Source organism: Rhamphochromis longiceps, linkage group LG5, assembly GCF_057381845.1.
Source record: "Rhamphochromis longiceps isolate RC_006_pf linkage group LG5, R_longiceps_female_GT1.1, whole genome shotgun sequence".
NCBI classification, from domain to species: Eukaryota; Metazoa; Chordata; class Actinopteri; order Cichliformes; family Cichlidae; genus Rhamphochromis; species Rhamphochromis longiceps.
Window position 1 is genome coordinate 27,314,356 of NC_140561.1, and position 14,859 is coordinate 27,329,214.

Sequence of the window (14,859 nt, forward strand, 5' to 3'; positions counted from 1 at the left end):
CCCCTTGAGACTCAGAGACGACTGGAACGAGGGCGGTCTGATGTGGTGGTGAAAACAGACTCAAACAGGAGGGCGTTAATGTGCATGCAGTTCTTCACCAGCTCCCTTAACATGAAGTGAAAGAAACGGAAGATGGCTCTGACGCTCACACACACACACACACACACACACACACACACACACACACCTGAGTGTCCCACAAACAGCTCAGGAGCTCAGCGAGCCGACTCAAGTCTGAAATCTGGTAAATAAATCAGACTTCAGCTGGCTCCAAAAACACTGTTAACAATGCTCCCAACGTCTCTCTCTCTCTCTCACTCTCTCACACACACACACACACACACACACACACACACACACACACACACACACACACACACACACACACACACACACACACACACACACACACACACACCATGTCTCAGAGTCACTAAATTTCTTTAAACTTTTATACATTGAGAGGGGGTGGGGGAGCCATGTAAAAGACAAGAACATGTACCCACAGATTTTAGGTAAAGGCAGGATAAAAAAATAAATTATCACCTTCATAAACCAAAAATACAATATTCATATTTGCTCTCTCTCTCTCTCTCTCTCTTTCCAGCTCCTGGGGTTAAGTTCCTGTGGCTGTCCAGCAGGGGGCAGTGCTGCATCAAGCCCAGCCTCAGGTACCAGTTGGAGAGACATAAATGGACAAATACAATTGGCTATCGGTAGCCCAATCAGAGGGAATAAATATATATATATATATATTTAATATTATTTTTGAGACAGAGCTGGGTGATAATTCAGTGTTTTCATCTATAAAAATATTTTTTATAGAATAAAAGCTTCAAAAATAAAAGTTGAAAAAAAAAAAAGAGCTCAATGAACATGAATTTAATACTTCTGTGTGATTTTGCCTGTTTTCTGTGTTATGAAATACAGAAGGGTGACAAATTAAAGGACAACCTCACCAAATCTCACTCACCAGATCTTGTAGGTGTGCATATTTTTCCTTTTATCTGTCACTCATCTGTGTATAATATATGCTGAATATGGTTATTCAGCCACATCACCCAGCCTTAAAGAATTAGGCTGTTGTTCTTCTTTATTTTTCATTATTGTCAACAAATTAGCGAGATTTGTGAAGTTTCTCTTTTTAGAGCAACCAAGCCCATGAGCATTAGTTTTTTATTTTGCTTTAGCATGTTCAGGCCATCTTAAGTGTTATGTGTTATGAGTAGAAGTCCAAGTCTTGACCCCTTACACACAAGACTTGACCCTGTGGGGACATCATTTTAGGCAATCAAAAGGTCGTAGGTTCGTATTTAAAACATCAATGAAAAGTTCTTAAAATAAGGAATCAGCAACCCCATCATCTGAGGAAGCTCAAGAATAGCCACTAAACTACTACTATTCCCACATTTACTATGTTTTTAAGGGGAAGCGTGCAGACACTTGAGTTTCTTCTAAATGTTATTAATGTAACTGGTGTAAACAGCGCTCTTGCTGGGGACGACTCATTTCTAGCTGTAGCTGCAAGGGTGTCAAACATGCAGCCCAGAGGCCAGAACAAGCCCGCCAGAAGGCGCAATCTACCCCGATTTTACTGTTTTTCCATTGAAACGATAAATAAATCATCTACTCCTGGAGTTCTGATGACATGATGTCTGGAAAGTGAAAAATATGTTGTTGTTTTGTTTACAAAAAAATAAAATCTCTAAAACTTTTTTGTGTAAAGAAATCAAATTTTAAAACCAAAAATCACTAAAACATCTCATCTGTTGTCAGAATTGACTTCTTTTGCACTTAAAAAAAAAAGGGGGGGGGGGGGGGGGGCTGCAGAAGTGTCTTAGATGTATGGTCTAAACAGTCTGGCCCCAGTTGAGATCAAACTGGGCATTTTGTGACCCATGAACTAAAATGAGTTTGACACACCTGCTGTTGTGAGTATCTACAGGATAAGGAAGGTATGTCTCAGTGTTTTGGGTATTTTTTTCATGACATTTGTTGACAATAATAAATTAAGAATACAGATCTGAAGCACCCTTTCAGACACTCACAGACGGAGCGAAAGTCCTGTATGTGACTTTCTTATCGCTCAACAGAATAACTTAAACAGCTCTGACATGTAGAGGTCTCAGTTTATATAATGTAGTAAGGTTAAAGAGGGCCAGGAACAGCTTTCTCAGCAGTGCTCACAGATGCACAGAGACGCTGCTCTTATGGAAGACGGCAGTTCAAAGTGCGATTACACTGCTCACAATACTGGGTTTTTCTATGATGCAGTAAACATTGTGTTGTACTTTTAGCTCTCGCCATCATTCTAGTGGGAGTGTTGTAAAGAAACCGTGAGGAACACTCATGTTAAAGCGACACGTGTCTGAAAGGGGCTCAAGCATCACCAACACCAGATTTGGAAAAGTGACACTTATGCTTCCAATAACCCCGAGGATGATTTCACAGGACACCGACTACTCGTGTTTTTCCTGATTCAATCTCCAAAAAAACAAAAACGAAACAAAAAAATAATACAAAAACAAAACAAAAATTAAAAGAAAAACAAAAAAATGGCCATACAACATTTTGAAATGCATCTATGCTCTCTCCCTGAAGCCTACTTCTATGTCTCTTTTATTTGGGGGGGGAGTTTGCCATCTATTGCTTTCACAGATTCTTGGGTGTTTTTCTGAGCATGAGTTCTGTTCACCTGTCTAGATTTGGTTTCTGTAGAGAAAGAGTGAGGACAAAAAGGTGATGGGAGGTCAGGGAGTGAGGGAAAAATGTGTTCAGTGGGAGGTCTGTGGGATTCAGCTGATTGACCAATCAGACAGGACGCTGTGTCCTGGGACGCTGTCAAACAGCTCCAAAGACAACTGTTCCCAGGATGTGTGTCTGTGAGCGTGTGTGTCCCTCTATCTTTGTGAGGACATCCTTCACATTTTGTTATGGTTAAAGAGCAACTTTGGTTTATTATTTCACTGTGCAGAACGTGTGAGAAGGCAGTTTCAAAACTGAAAGGAGGAAAGAGGAACGTTTCTCGTGTTCAGGGGTGTCAAACATCTGTTCCGCACAGAGGATGGACTGCCGTTTAGCTCCAAAATCCTCTACATATGAAGGTTGTGTGTTTAAAAAAATACTGTTAAACTGTAATGGAAATGTAATGTCAAGAAAGACGAAAAACTGATACACACTGTTTAAATTGGACTTATTGTTTAGCTGTAAATGCACGCTTTGAAAAATGTGAGATCAAACTGGGTTGTGCGAACTAAAATGAGTTTGACGCCCCTGCTCTAGTTTCCAGATTTGTACCAAAGGACATTAAGTACTCCGCTCTGATCTGGTTTTACCTGTTGCCCCTTTTTTGTTTTTCAAACTAGTTCACTTACAGATTTTAGGCGAACACAGAGAAACCGTCCTCTTCCAACTATGCACACTCATCATTCTGAAAGTGATGGTAAAATAAACAAAGCTCTATTCAGACTGGACTGTTCTGTAATTTGAATCTTTCCCAGAAAGACGTTCCTGTATTTTAAAGTGGATCTCATCCACAACTTCATTCCTTTTAACTTATTTTTAGCCTCCTGAATGACTGAAATGAGAGACATGTTCCTGCTGACAGAAACTTGTGAATGTCTTAAATCTCTCCATCAGGAGAAAGCTCAGGAGGTGCTCGACCACATCCTGTAATTTCAGAATGATTAAAATGGTGCCCAGAAAGACAAAAGTTACTTTAAAGATGAGCATGGCGACTACAGGGTTGTCATTTAGCTGTGGTTACGTTCAGGGAATGCATTATGTCAAAGGTCCTCACAAGAATAGAAGCACAAGCTGTGAGTGTATCTGTTGGTTCTCCGTATCATCTTTAATTGGCAGCCATTTTGGCTCCAATGTCCCACTTCCCTGCAGTTGCACGGCAATGTCCTGGAGAATCATGTTCCATATTTACAGCCGATTGTTGCTGGAAACACGGCTAGACAAACTGCACTGACAGCACAACCTGAACTATCTCACAACCAGCTGTGTGTGTGCGTATATGTGTGTGTGTGCGTGCGTGCGTGTCTGTCTATCTTTGTGAGGACCAGTTATACTTTGGGTGTGAGGCTGGTCCGCACTGTGAGACAAACCTTCTCAGGTCCTCACAAAGATACAGAAGTGAGTGATGGAGCTACAGGTTGTCGTCCCGCAGGCTTTCCAGGATCTGGACAAGGCTCTCCAGTCCAAACATGTAGCCCCTGTCTGGCCCATCATGTACGGCTGTGTCGCCGCGGAAACCCTTGAAGGTGGAGTGGGCGAAGTCGATCATGCGAACGTCCACCAAGGGGGGCTGCTGGGGCAGGGGAGCGGGAGAGGGGAAGGAACCTAAACTGGGAGCCGAGGAGGTGGATTCTGGATGAGGCGATGGGGGGCGTGGGAGGAAGGAGTGGCAGTCTGACTTAGGGGGCGGGGCTTGTGTGGGAGGATGAGGGGAAGGTGATGGGGAGGCCGGAGCCATCAGTCCAGACCCCTGAGAGGGCAGGGATCCTGTGTCTGGCTTCTGGCTCATGTCCGTTTCACAGGGTGCATCGGGGGCCGGGCCACAGTGGGACTCTGCGGGTGACACGGAGGTCTTCGGTTGCCAGACAGAGGGGCTCTCGGGTTCCTACAGACGAAAAAAAAAAAAAAAAATCAGGTCAAACAAAGGGAATCAGTTGGAATCAGAACACTTCCAAAATCAAAAAAAATTTAGAAGTATAAAAATAGTTATTTCAACATCAGGCGCACCTTTCCCTCATAGATGATGAGCAGCGAGGAAGAGTAGAAGCGATAGGATGCCTGCCTCTCCAGCACCGCTTTCAGGGTGCGAAGCTTATCCAGGATTGGCTCAAAGAGGTCCCGCCTCAAGCCCTTTCCGTTGTGCAGGTACTGGTAGAGAGCCTGGCGGAAGCCTTCGATCGACAGGCCGCGGCCGTAGTACTTGTTCCTGCACAGGTAGTGACCGGTGTTCAGCTGGTACACCTGCAGGGACAGGTGGGCAACAGCTCAGTACAACGTGAGTCTGGATTAGATATTAACAGATGTTCCCTCTGATTCAATTTAATCATTATAGCTGGAAAAATATGCATACAACCATTTATAATGTTTATTTACATATTTATTCCTTTCCCTCTAAATATTTCCACTAATTCGTGAAATTGTTAATATCATGATTATTATTAGTAGGACAATGAGAACTAGTGCTCTTTGTTGTCCTAATAACAGCAGACACGTGAGCTTATCTTGCAGAGGTGGTAGCAGATTGCAATGATATTGCACCCGCTTCTCCTGCAGCATTCGGTTTGTTGCGGGATCAAACAATAAACTAGTGTGTGTTTATCTTTTTGTTCAGGCCCCTGATGGACCACTGTTCTCATGTGTTCAGCGGTGCAAGTCGTCCTTTGTACCTGCATGCCACATACTCTGACTCCCAGCGTCGCTGAGGTGCTTTGTTCGCATTTCCTTATCTGCCTGGCTGCCTTCTCCTCCGAGGCGTCATCTCCGTGCTGCCGGGTGCCCATCTTCAGGTCCAGGATGCAGGGGTAAGAGAAGTGGTGCACCACGTTCTCTAACAACAGGAACTCTGGTTAAAAAGCTGCAGTTAAGGAGCCAACTGTCCTTGACCTCCACCCTTTTTTATGTTTGATCTCTTGTGCAAAAAGATCAAACAACTACTAAATCTAAAAAAACCTAAATGTATGCAAACAAAATACTGTGCACAAACTCAACTGAAAGTTAACGTCAGTGGGATATGACTGACATTAAGAACCCACCCAGGAAGGGAGAGATTTCCTCTCCTTTCAATCTTGATTTTTCTTCTCCCCAACAGCGCCATTAATGATTAAAACTAAAACAAAGGCCTTCTGAAAACCTCACTCTTAACAAAAGAAAAGCCTGTCACACTCAAAGATGACAGGCCTGGGCGCTGATCATTTTGGTTATGCGAGTGCTGTTTGTGTCTGTACAGTAAATATGGAGAACCTCTGAGGTGACAGCAGCGTGCTGAATCTGCTTTGACAGAAGACAGATGGAGCTTGTTGAGGACAAAGTGTGTGCTGCTCATTCACTCCCCTCAGCGCTAATATCCAGACAGCTGCAGGCTGCTCTCTTTGAAGCTGCAGATCAAAACATGACCTCTAACCTGATAACCTCCAGCCCTCCTCTTTATTCCCACTCTGGTCTGCACAGACTCTCTCTCACATTTACATTCGGCGCTTCCCATTATCTGATGGCCCACAGCTGGTCATTTGTTGTGTGTCATTGTCCCTTTTCTTCTTTTCTACAATGTCTCTGATACATGAAGATGTAAAAAAACAAAAGTAAATCAGCATTTTAAAAATAAAAACAAAACAATAGGTAACAGGCAAAAAAGGTATTTGTGTAGAATGAATAGGTCACGTTCTCCATGTTTAACCAATCACCATCAAGACCTATCTGGGTAATTTTCAGGGATGCTAGGAAGTACTTCCTCTGGCAGATCTCTAAATCACGAGAAAGGTGCCTTTAAAAGCGTGACAATGTTATTCACTTCACCAATCAGTGTTTTTAATATGCTGTGATTGGTTAAATGTACCTTAAGGTACATTCATTAGCTTTTTTATCACCACTTAAATGTCAAGTAGTGCTTCCCACCTGTTGGTTTGACCACCCTGGATGGCCAGAAAAAACAACACTAGAAGAGTTTGGGTCACTGGGAGAAAATACGACATGAAATGAAACTTGAATGAAGTTGAATGAACATGAACATCAGTTTTCAGTTTTCATACCTGACCTCTGCTTCAATAAAACCTATTGTGGATCACAAATAACTGATAAAACTGCAAAAGCTATCATATCCAAAGAGTATGTTTGAGTTAGTAATGATGAGATGTAGAATGAGACATTTCATACATCCAACTTAAAAATAAACTATGCAGGCATCGATCATATGAAAAACGAACATACGGTATTTTATCTTAATATAATTTTTTGTAATTTTTGTACACTGGTTTATTCCTATTTCCTATGATCATCTTTGAAAACTAGGGCCAATTACAATTTAATATAATGTCTTAATACACAGATCAGCAGGATAAACAGCAGGACCCTTGGTTACATGGTGTAAATGGACGTCAACATTTTTGGGGAAGGATACTGAAGAGCTTTCTGTCCTTGGACTCAGATCTCATGCGGCTGAGCTGCTGTTTGTGGCAGCGAAGGCTCCAGGGATTGTGGCTGATCTTCTCTGACGTCAAACCGCTGTTCCAGTCCAGCATCTGAAAGGGAACATCTGAGAGGACCTTTGGGTCGAGTCTCGGGCTCTTCAGCTCTGCCAGACTGCAGAGAGGAGGAGAGGGGATCGTTAAAAGCACTGCAGGTGACCCTCTGCTCTGACTGCTGCATCTACTGTGGGTTTCAAGGGTATGTTATAAATGTGACCACTGGACTGTTTGATGCCAAATGACCCAATATAAATATAAACTACAAGTTCTCTTGTTATCTGCCTTCAGCTTCTCTCCTTTGTCGTCAAATTTATGACATAGATCAATAAAATATTTTCACACGAACCGTCCTACATCAAGTGAAATCAGTCCACGAGTTCATTGTCTCCTCGAGTATATCTTACTTATCCGAGGTCTCTGTGTCGTGCGCCTCCCTCCGATCGGGCCGCTCCTCCTTGTGTTCAGAGGTGGATGAGGAGCGATGCAGGCTGCGGCGGGAGTGTTTCCTCCTCGGCTGCTCCCTCTCTGGGGGGTCACGCTCCTCATGCTCGCCGGCTCCTCCCTCCATGTTGCTCTCCACATAGGGGTAGGCCACCAGGTTGATGTAACCGTCAGAGTCACCTTCAAAGCACACCAGCACCACACCTGAGAGGACGGAGCCAAACACAGAAAGGATGTTGGGAATTATTAAAAACATTTCAGAGCAGAAGAGAAAAAACAGACTACTGAAATACTCTGAAATGCCAAAGCAGAAACATTGCATTTTTAAAGGTCAGTATTTTTCGTACCAGCGACCCACAGAAGAGTCAGGCGAGTCCAACACAGATCCAGTTTTATTATTTTGTATGTATTTTTGTTTTTATTAATCTGTCAGAGGTATACCCTCTCCATGATGTCATAAAAACCCAGGAGTAGAAAACGTCCTCAGGAGCATTTAGAGCAGTCTAAAACCTGAACTTTTGGCTCACAGGGATTTATTGTACATACACTAATGTCAGTATTTGAAACATTGGTAAAGTTTAATGTCAATATCTATCTATCCATCTATCAAAAAAAACCATATGCATCAAGATGTACAGAGTGCTTCTAAAATTTGATTAAACAACGATTTATGGATAAAATAAGCAGACAGTAATGTTTTTTTGTATAACAGATGTACGTTTGAACATCTGTTATATTTAGCTTTATAAACAGACCAGAGCATGTCATCCCTGCCAAGCCAGACACTCAACATCATCCATCTTAGTCCTAATTTAATTTACCTGTCAGTTTGCTCATCAGTGGAGAAGCAAACCCCAAATATGAATTTCAAACTTCCCTCAACAGCACAGAGCGAGTTCTCCATCCTCAGAAAACTTCACCTCCTCCTTACCCGCATCATAAGAAGTAATTTGATTTGACGGTGCCAAGCTGCGGCGGATGAAACATCCTTGACAGATACAGAAAGTCGTGCCTGGGCAGCTGTCCGTCTGTCTGCTGTTATTTAATCAGCAGGACAATGGGTAGTGGGCAGACATCCAGAGATAAATTTAGACTCCTTATGGAGCACACTTGTCATGGCACTGGGAGCCAGAACACCAGCAGGGTGGACTAGTGGGAGTACAAGCCTCCGATCAACTGCAGTACAGAACCCTTGGAATACGGCCATCGTATCTCTTGTAAAGGAGCCGAGTGTGGCAGAGACGTGGATAACCGCAACAAGAAAACTTTGCAGAAATCTGTGGCATGGTTGTCCTGCCACTCCGCCCACAGAGCCAATCAGCAGCAGATGAAGCAGGAATGTGTTCAGTCCATGATGGCCAGAGACAAACACCGTCAGAGCCATCATGAAATCACACACTGGTTTGGTAAATCTCATTTTCAAGCATTGAGATAAGCATTTTCACTGATGCCGTTTTAGTGTTTTCAAACCAGATGTGACAAGTGAGGGGCGAGTCTGAATGTGAAACCACATGCTCAGTGGCTAATGAGTAGTCAATCACAAGTCACAAGCCAACTGACCGGATTACGTTCACACCATAAACAAATGTCTATGAAGATTGTTTGACACTGGACAGTGACCACCTTCTCCAAAGGCCCGTTCTGGTCTGTACATGAGTCCGACTACCATGTTCACACCTGCACAAGCAGACCACATCAAGAGGGAGAACAAACCTGAGCTCAATTTAAAAAGACTAAATGCCACAGGAGTGAAGAGTGGAACATTCTCTTTATAATGTTGGTGCCTTAGTGTTGGCCTGAGAGTAAGTCTTTTCTAAGGCATTCAAATATTTGGTGTCTAAGAGAGTGTGAGTGCATGGCCTGCAGTCTAAAAAGTTTCTAAAAACTGCACGCAACTAGTGCCAAAAAACACAAAACACACACAAAAAAAACCAAAGGCTACAGATGCAACTTAATAGTTTTAGGGGCTTATGTCTGTTAAAACAAAAAAAGACAAATCACTGCAGTTTAAAAGAACACCTTTTCCAAAGCAGGAAATGCTTGGATGATGTCTCAATTAATAAGAGAATAGTATATAATCTGACCTGACTATGAGCTCAAACCTGCTAAGAGTCAGTAAGCAGTGCTCAACTGAGACGCTGCTGTTTAGTCTCGTCTGCCTTCCTTTTGGCAGACATTTTGATATCACAGAAATGAAACTAATGCTTCATAATGAAGCCTGCGTTTCATTTGCGTTTTAGTGGTCTTTGACATTTGCTTGGGTCTGTTACTACAGCAAAATCAAGTAGAAACAGTCAGACTCTATGCCGGGTGACGATGAGCAGAGCAGCTAAAGCTCTCCTCTTCCATTAAACATCCGTACTTCCTTCCTTCTTTCCTGTCAGTCTGCCTCTCCATTCACCACCAAACATTAGAAAATAAGGAATATAGAGCATGAGTGTTTGATGCTGAACCATTGAGGGTTTAGCTCCCTTAAAAGAGACCTCACTGCTGTGAAATCAATAAAATTCAACTGTCTTTTACTACTGGCTTATTCAGGCTAACAGGAGGTTCGGGAAATGTCACAAAGACATTAAAAGACCTTTTCAGACCTCTTTGATGAGTTTTAAGAGTGCACACAGTTTTGCAGGGTACTGACTGCTAATACAGGGACTTATTTTAGATTTCCCAACTACAAACAGCAGTGCCTTACCCAAAACCTTACAGCTAGTGGTGTAGTGGTGCAGGAACTTTCAACGAGATTTTGTGTTTCTACACGCTTGTCTTTGAAACCTATAAACAATCTGCCATAGTTAATGTGACTTTACATTCACTCCATTTAATAATACAGTGCTTTCATTTTCTTTCACCACAGCAGCTTGTTAACTGATCTCATTAACTGATATGCTGCTGTCATTGTTCGCTTCTCTCTCTATGTTCAGGTCCACTGTATTTTGGATCCTGTACAATTAGCATTCGGTGGGATGTGGCTACGCCTGCTTGCCTTTGGGATCGAATATCAAGCAGGTTTTCCATGATTCGTTTATAGATATGACACAAAAAAACCAATGTATGTAGGCCAAAGTGCTGAACAGCTAAAAACAATCCAATAACGTTCTAAGATGTTTTCAAGATTAGAGTTTTATTGGCCCACAAAAGATAGGCAAACTAATTTAAATTAGTCGAAACTAAAGCTGTAAAATAAATGTAGTGGAGAACACTATAAGTCCCCCTTCTAAATTTGCTTTTGTGTTGTGCAGGTATCACTATAACAGAGAGAGAGCAAGAGAGAGCAGTGTAACTGAACACAACTAGTTTAAGTTTTTTCTTTATAGCTTTGTTGCTGTGGATCAGAGCAGCTGGAAAAAGAGTTTTTATATTTATACTTGCTGATCAGGTTACTGGAGAGAGGCCTCTAACCAGCTTTTAATCCTTTAAGTTTTTAACTCTTTCTTCCATGACAACATCACTTTACCTTTGATGATGAGTTTTGACACATCAGTATATATCAATAAAGATGTGCCGACCATGGGAACAGTTTCTGGGTTTTTCCAAAGGTACAAAGGCACAGACTAACCTCACTAACGTTTGATGCACACCCAGTCATTTTGTTTTATAAGCAGGCCTGAAATATGACAAAAACCTCCCACTTCATAAAAGAGGTTCAAAGGTTACTCTTCATTACTGTCAAGAGGTAAAGCGATAATAACATTTACAGCAGCAAGCACTGTTATTGTTGCTCCGAGAAAAATGGTTTTTTTTTGTTTTGTTTTTTTACCCCGGGTTGTGAGGTAGCAGCCTTGAATTTGCTGGGTGTGTCAGAGAAAAGAGGCTCCACCATTCCCATAAACTACAGGCTTTTCTCATTTCTGTAAATTGTTCCTCCTCATGTGCTCCAACCTACAGCCTACAACCAGAACACAATACACCATGATGACGGATGTCCTAATTCCTAAAAGCAGGGGAGGCCGGTTGGAGGAACAAAAAAAAATTGAAAAGACACAGATGATCTGCCCTTCACTGTTTCTGTGTGAGGTTTATTATTGTGTTACATTGGAAATTGTTATGAATTTAATTAAATGTGGCCCTAAATATAAACATGTCAGGCACACTGTCTGATATCATAAAGTCCTCGCCATCTCCGACAGGAGAGGACTAAGACCCAAAGAGAAATGAGATACGACAGCTGCTATGTTATCAACCAGTTATTTGCACATAAGCACTCTCTTGAGTCAGTTTGCTTAACAAAACTGATTGCTCGCTGAATAGGCAAACAGCCAGACAATTAATTTACTCATTTTATTTATTTATTTTTTTTAAACTGGCCATTGTTTATGTCAGTTATTGCCTGCATTTAAGCACATCCCATAATGGAGCTGTAGAAGTACATCTGACTATAAACCAACAGCTATCTCCCGCCTGCTGCTCTGGTACCTGATATCAGTGAGCAGTCACCGACCTTTATACTCTGGAGTGAACTCTTTCATCTCAGGAGGCAGGGACTCGTAGAAGCGCTGCTCTCTGCTGATGAGAGGCTTACACACCGTGTGGTCATCATAACGCATCATACTGGTGTGACCGCCCACCTGAAAACACAAACACATGCAGAACACATACATAAAAAGAGCTAACAGGCAAAACAAAAAGCTAAATGTCTTAACAAAGAGACGATATTTACAACTGCTGCCTCTTTACAAGAATATTAAAAAAAATATTACACCACAATTATACCAGTAAGTGCTTTAAATTTACATGTAGTATGAACAACCTCTTAATATTTTTGTTTCTGAATGTTTGGCAGTTTTCCTAATGCAAACATTCCTTTTTTAGATAAAGACTTTTCACCCACTGTTAGCACTCACCTGGTGTATAAAAGGCTCCAGTGGAACGCCTCCTGCTCGTGGTCGTAGTGAAGCCCCTCCCCCTGTGCCCGCCCCCTGCAGCTTGCTGTCCATGTTGTTGGTGTGAGGGAGGCACATGGCTCCTGGCGGACGCACCGCGCCTCCTCCTGTAGATAAGAGGGAGATTTAACCATGAGGAAACAGCCGAAAAGTCCTGAACTCCTGCTGTAGTTTCAATACTGATAAAGCGAATTAATTTATCTTTGGAGTAATAAAGTTCAATATTGCACTATATTGAATACTGAACTCCACATTTTAAAAAACGTCATATTTTGCATATAAAAATGAGTTCCTTGTGATTTTTTCAGTACTGTCTCAGTAAAACCTAAAATGAAACTGCTTTGTGGAAAATCTGTACTTCATGTCCATCAGTTTGTACAAGTTTTTACATGTTCCATTAAGTCTACTGCTTTTGGTATACCGAGGAATTCCTGACTCAGAATTAGCCTTCAGAGGTGACTCCACATAACAGTAAATGCAACTGTGTTATTTGATAGAAGCTTTGTAATTGGTGACTTACAAAACAAACATCCTACATGATAAAACTCATGCAGTTTTCTTTGGCAGGGAAGATGTTTCACTACCAGTATTTTACACAAGTAATAGGGTAAAAATATACATCTGCATAGTTGCATTTAAAATTACAAAGTTAAGTTTTAGAGTCATTCTTGTCAGCCAAAACCTTTCATAATTTTCTCACCTGGATGGGCCTTTTAATATCTGGCATCTGGCAAACTGGCCGTTTATGAGCTTATTAATTTTATTTTGTGGGGTGACCAGAACAACATCAACAAAAAAACAAACAAAAACATTCTCTTATAGTGTGCATTGTTACAGCATGTCCTTTCACCCTCTGTGGGAAGCCTGTCTCCCCTCTTAGAAAGCTGACAGATCGAAAGTGAGGTAACATTAGTTAATTACATAACAAGCGCAAACCTCTAAAGAGCTGACTATGAACCATTAGTTTAACTCTGAACAACACACTTTAGCCTCAGCTGTCTCTGGGCTGTGAGTTTACACGTGAATATAGCCAAGACTTGAAGTGACAGGAAATTTCAGTCAGACAACCTCTTTGTTATAAAATCTGTGTGTTATCTGTCCATGAAGCCAGATAACACACACCAATTAGTTAAACTGAAGGAATGTCTTAAAGACATAAAGACCTGGATGGCCGCTAACTTTCTGCTTCTTAATTCAGATAAAACTGAGGTTATTGTACTCGGCCCTGAAAAGCCTAGAAATATGGTATCTAACCAGATTCTTACTCTGGATGGCATTACCTTGGCCTCCAGTAACGCTGTGAGGAACCTTGGAGTCATTTTTGACCAGGACATGTCCTTCAACGCACATATTAAACAAATATGTAAGACTGCGTTCTTCCATTTGCGCAACATCTCTAAAATTAGAAATATCCTGTCTCAGAGTGACGCTGAAAAAGTAGTTCATGCATTTATTACTTCCAGGCTGGACTACTGTAATTCATTATTATCAGGATGTCCAAAAAACTCACTGAAAAGCCTTCAGCTAATCCAAAATGCTGCAGCAAGAGTCCTGACAGGGACTAGAAAGAGAGAGCATATTTCTCCTGTTTTGGCTTCCCTTCATTGGCTTCCTGTTAAATCCAGAATTGAATTCAAAATCCTGCTCCTCACATACAAGGTCTTAAATAATCAGGCCCCATCTTACCTTAATGACCTTGTAGTACCATATCACCCTATTAGAGCACTTCGCTCTCACTCTGCAGGCCTACTTGCTGTTCCCAGAGTATTTAAAAGTAGAATGGGAGGGAGAGCCTTCAGTTTTCAGGCCCCTCTTCTGTGGAACCAGCTTCCAGTTTGGATTCAGGAGACAGACACTATCTCTACTTTCAAGATTAGGCTTAAAACTTTCCTTTTTGCTAAAGCATATTATTAGGGCTGGACCAGGTGACCCTGAATCCTCCCTTAGTTATGCTGCAATAGACGTAGGCTGCCGGGGGATTCCCATGATGCATTGAGTTTTTCCTTTCCAGTCACCTTTCTCATTCACTATGTGTTAACAGACCTCTCTGCATTGAATCATATCTGTTATTAATCTCTGCCTCTCTTCCACAGCATGTCCTTTATCCTGTCTTCCTTCTCTCACCCCAACCGGTCGCAGCAGATGGCCGCCCCTCCCTGAGCCTGGTTCTGCCGGAGGTTTCTTCCTGTTAAAAGGGAGTTTTTCCTTCCCACTGTCGCCAAAGTGCTTGCTCATAGGGGGTCAAAATGACTTGAAGGTAAAAACTGATTTACTTTAGATTTATTGTCAATTTGGCTGCATTAAAACACCATCGAATAGAGGGCATAAAGCAGGAC

General features: G+C 41.9%; 1 protein-coding gene across 1 annotated transcript in view; it reads right to left on the minus strand.

The window, feature by feature from the left end:
* Window positions 1-304: 304 nt before the first annotated feature.
* The window catches only part of ip6k1 (inositol hexakisphosphate kinase 1), a 36,208-nt gene continuing 21,653 nt past the window's right edge, over window positions 305-14,859 (minus strand). Inside the window, exons 3-9 of the mRNA XM_085407039.1 lie at window positions 12,485-12,630; window positions 12,082-12,208; window positions 7,607-7,847; window positions 7,136-7,317; window positions 5,409-5,584; window positions 4,750-4,983; window positions 305-4,627 (exon numbers count right to left, since the gene is read on the minus strand). Coding sequence (XP_085263165.1) covers window positions 4,154-4,627; window positions 4,750-4,983; window positions 5,409-5,584; window positions 7,136-7,317; window positions 7,607-7,847; window positions 12,082-12,208; window positions 12,485-12,601 — 1,551 coding nt within the window. The 5' untranslated portion in view covers window positions 12,602-12,630 and the 3' untranslated portion in view covers window positions 305-4,153. The remainder of the gene's footprint in view (window positions 4,628-4,749; window positions 4,984-5,408; window positions 5,585-7,135; window positions 7,318-7,606; window positions 7,848-12,081; window positions 12,209-12,484; window positions 12,631-14,859) is intronic.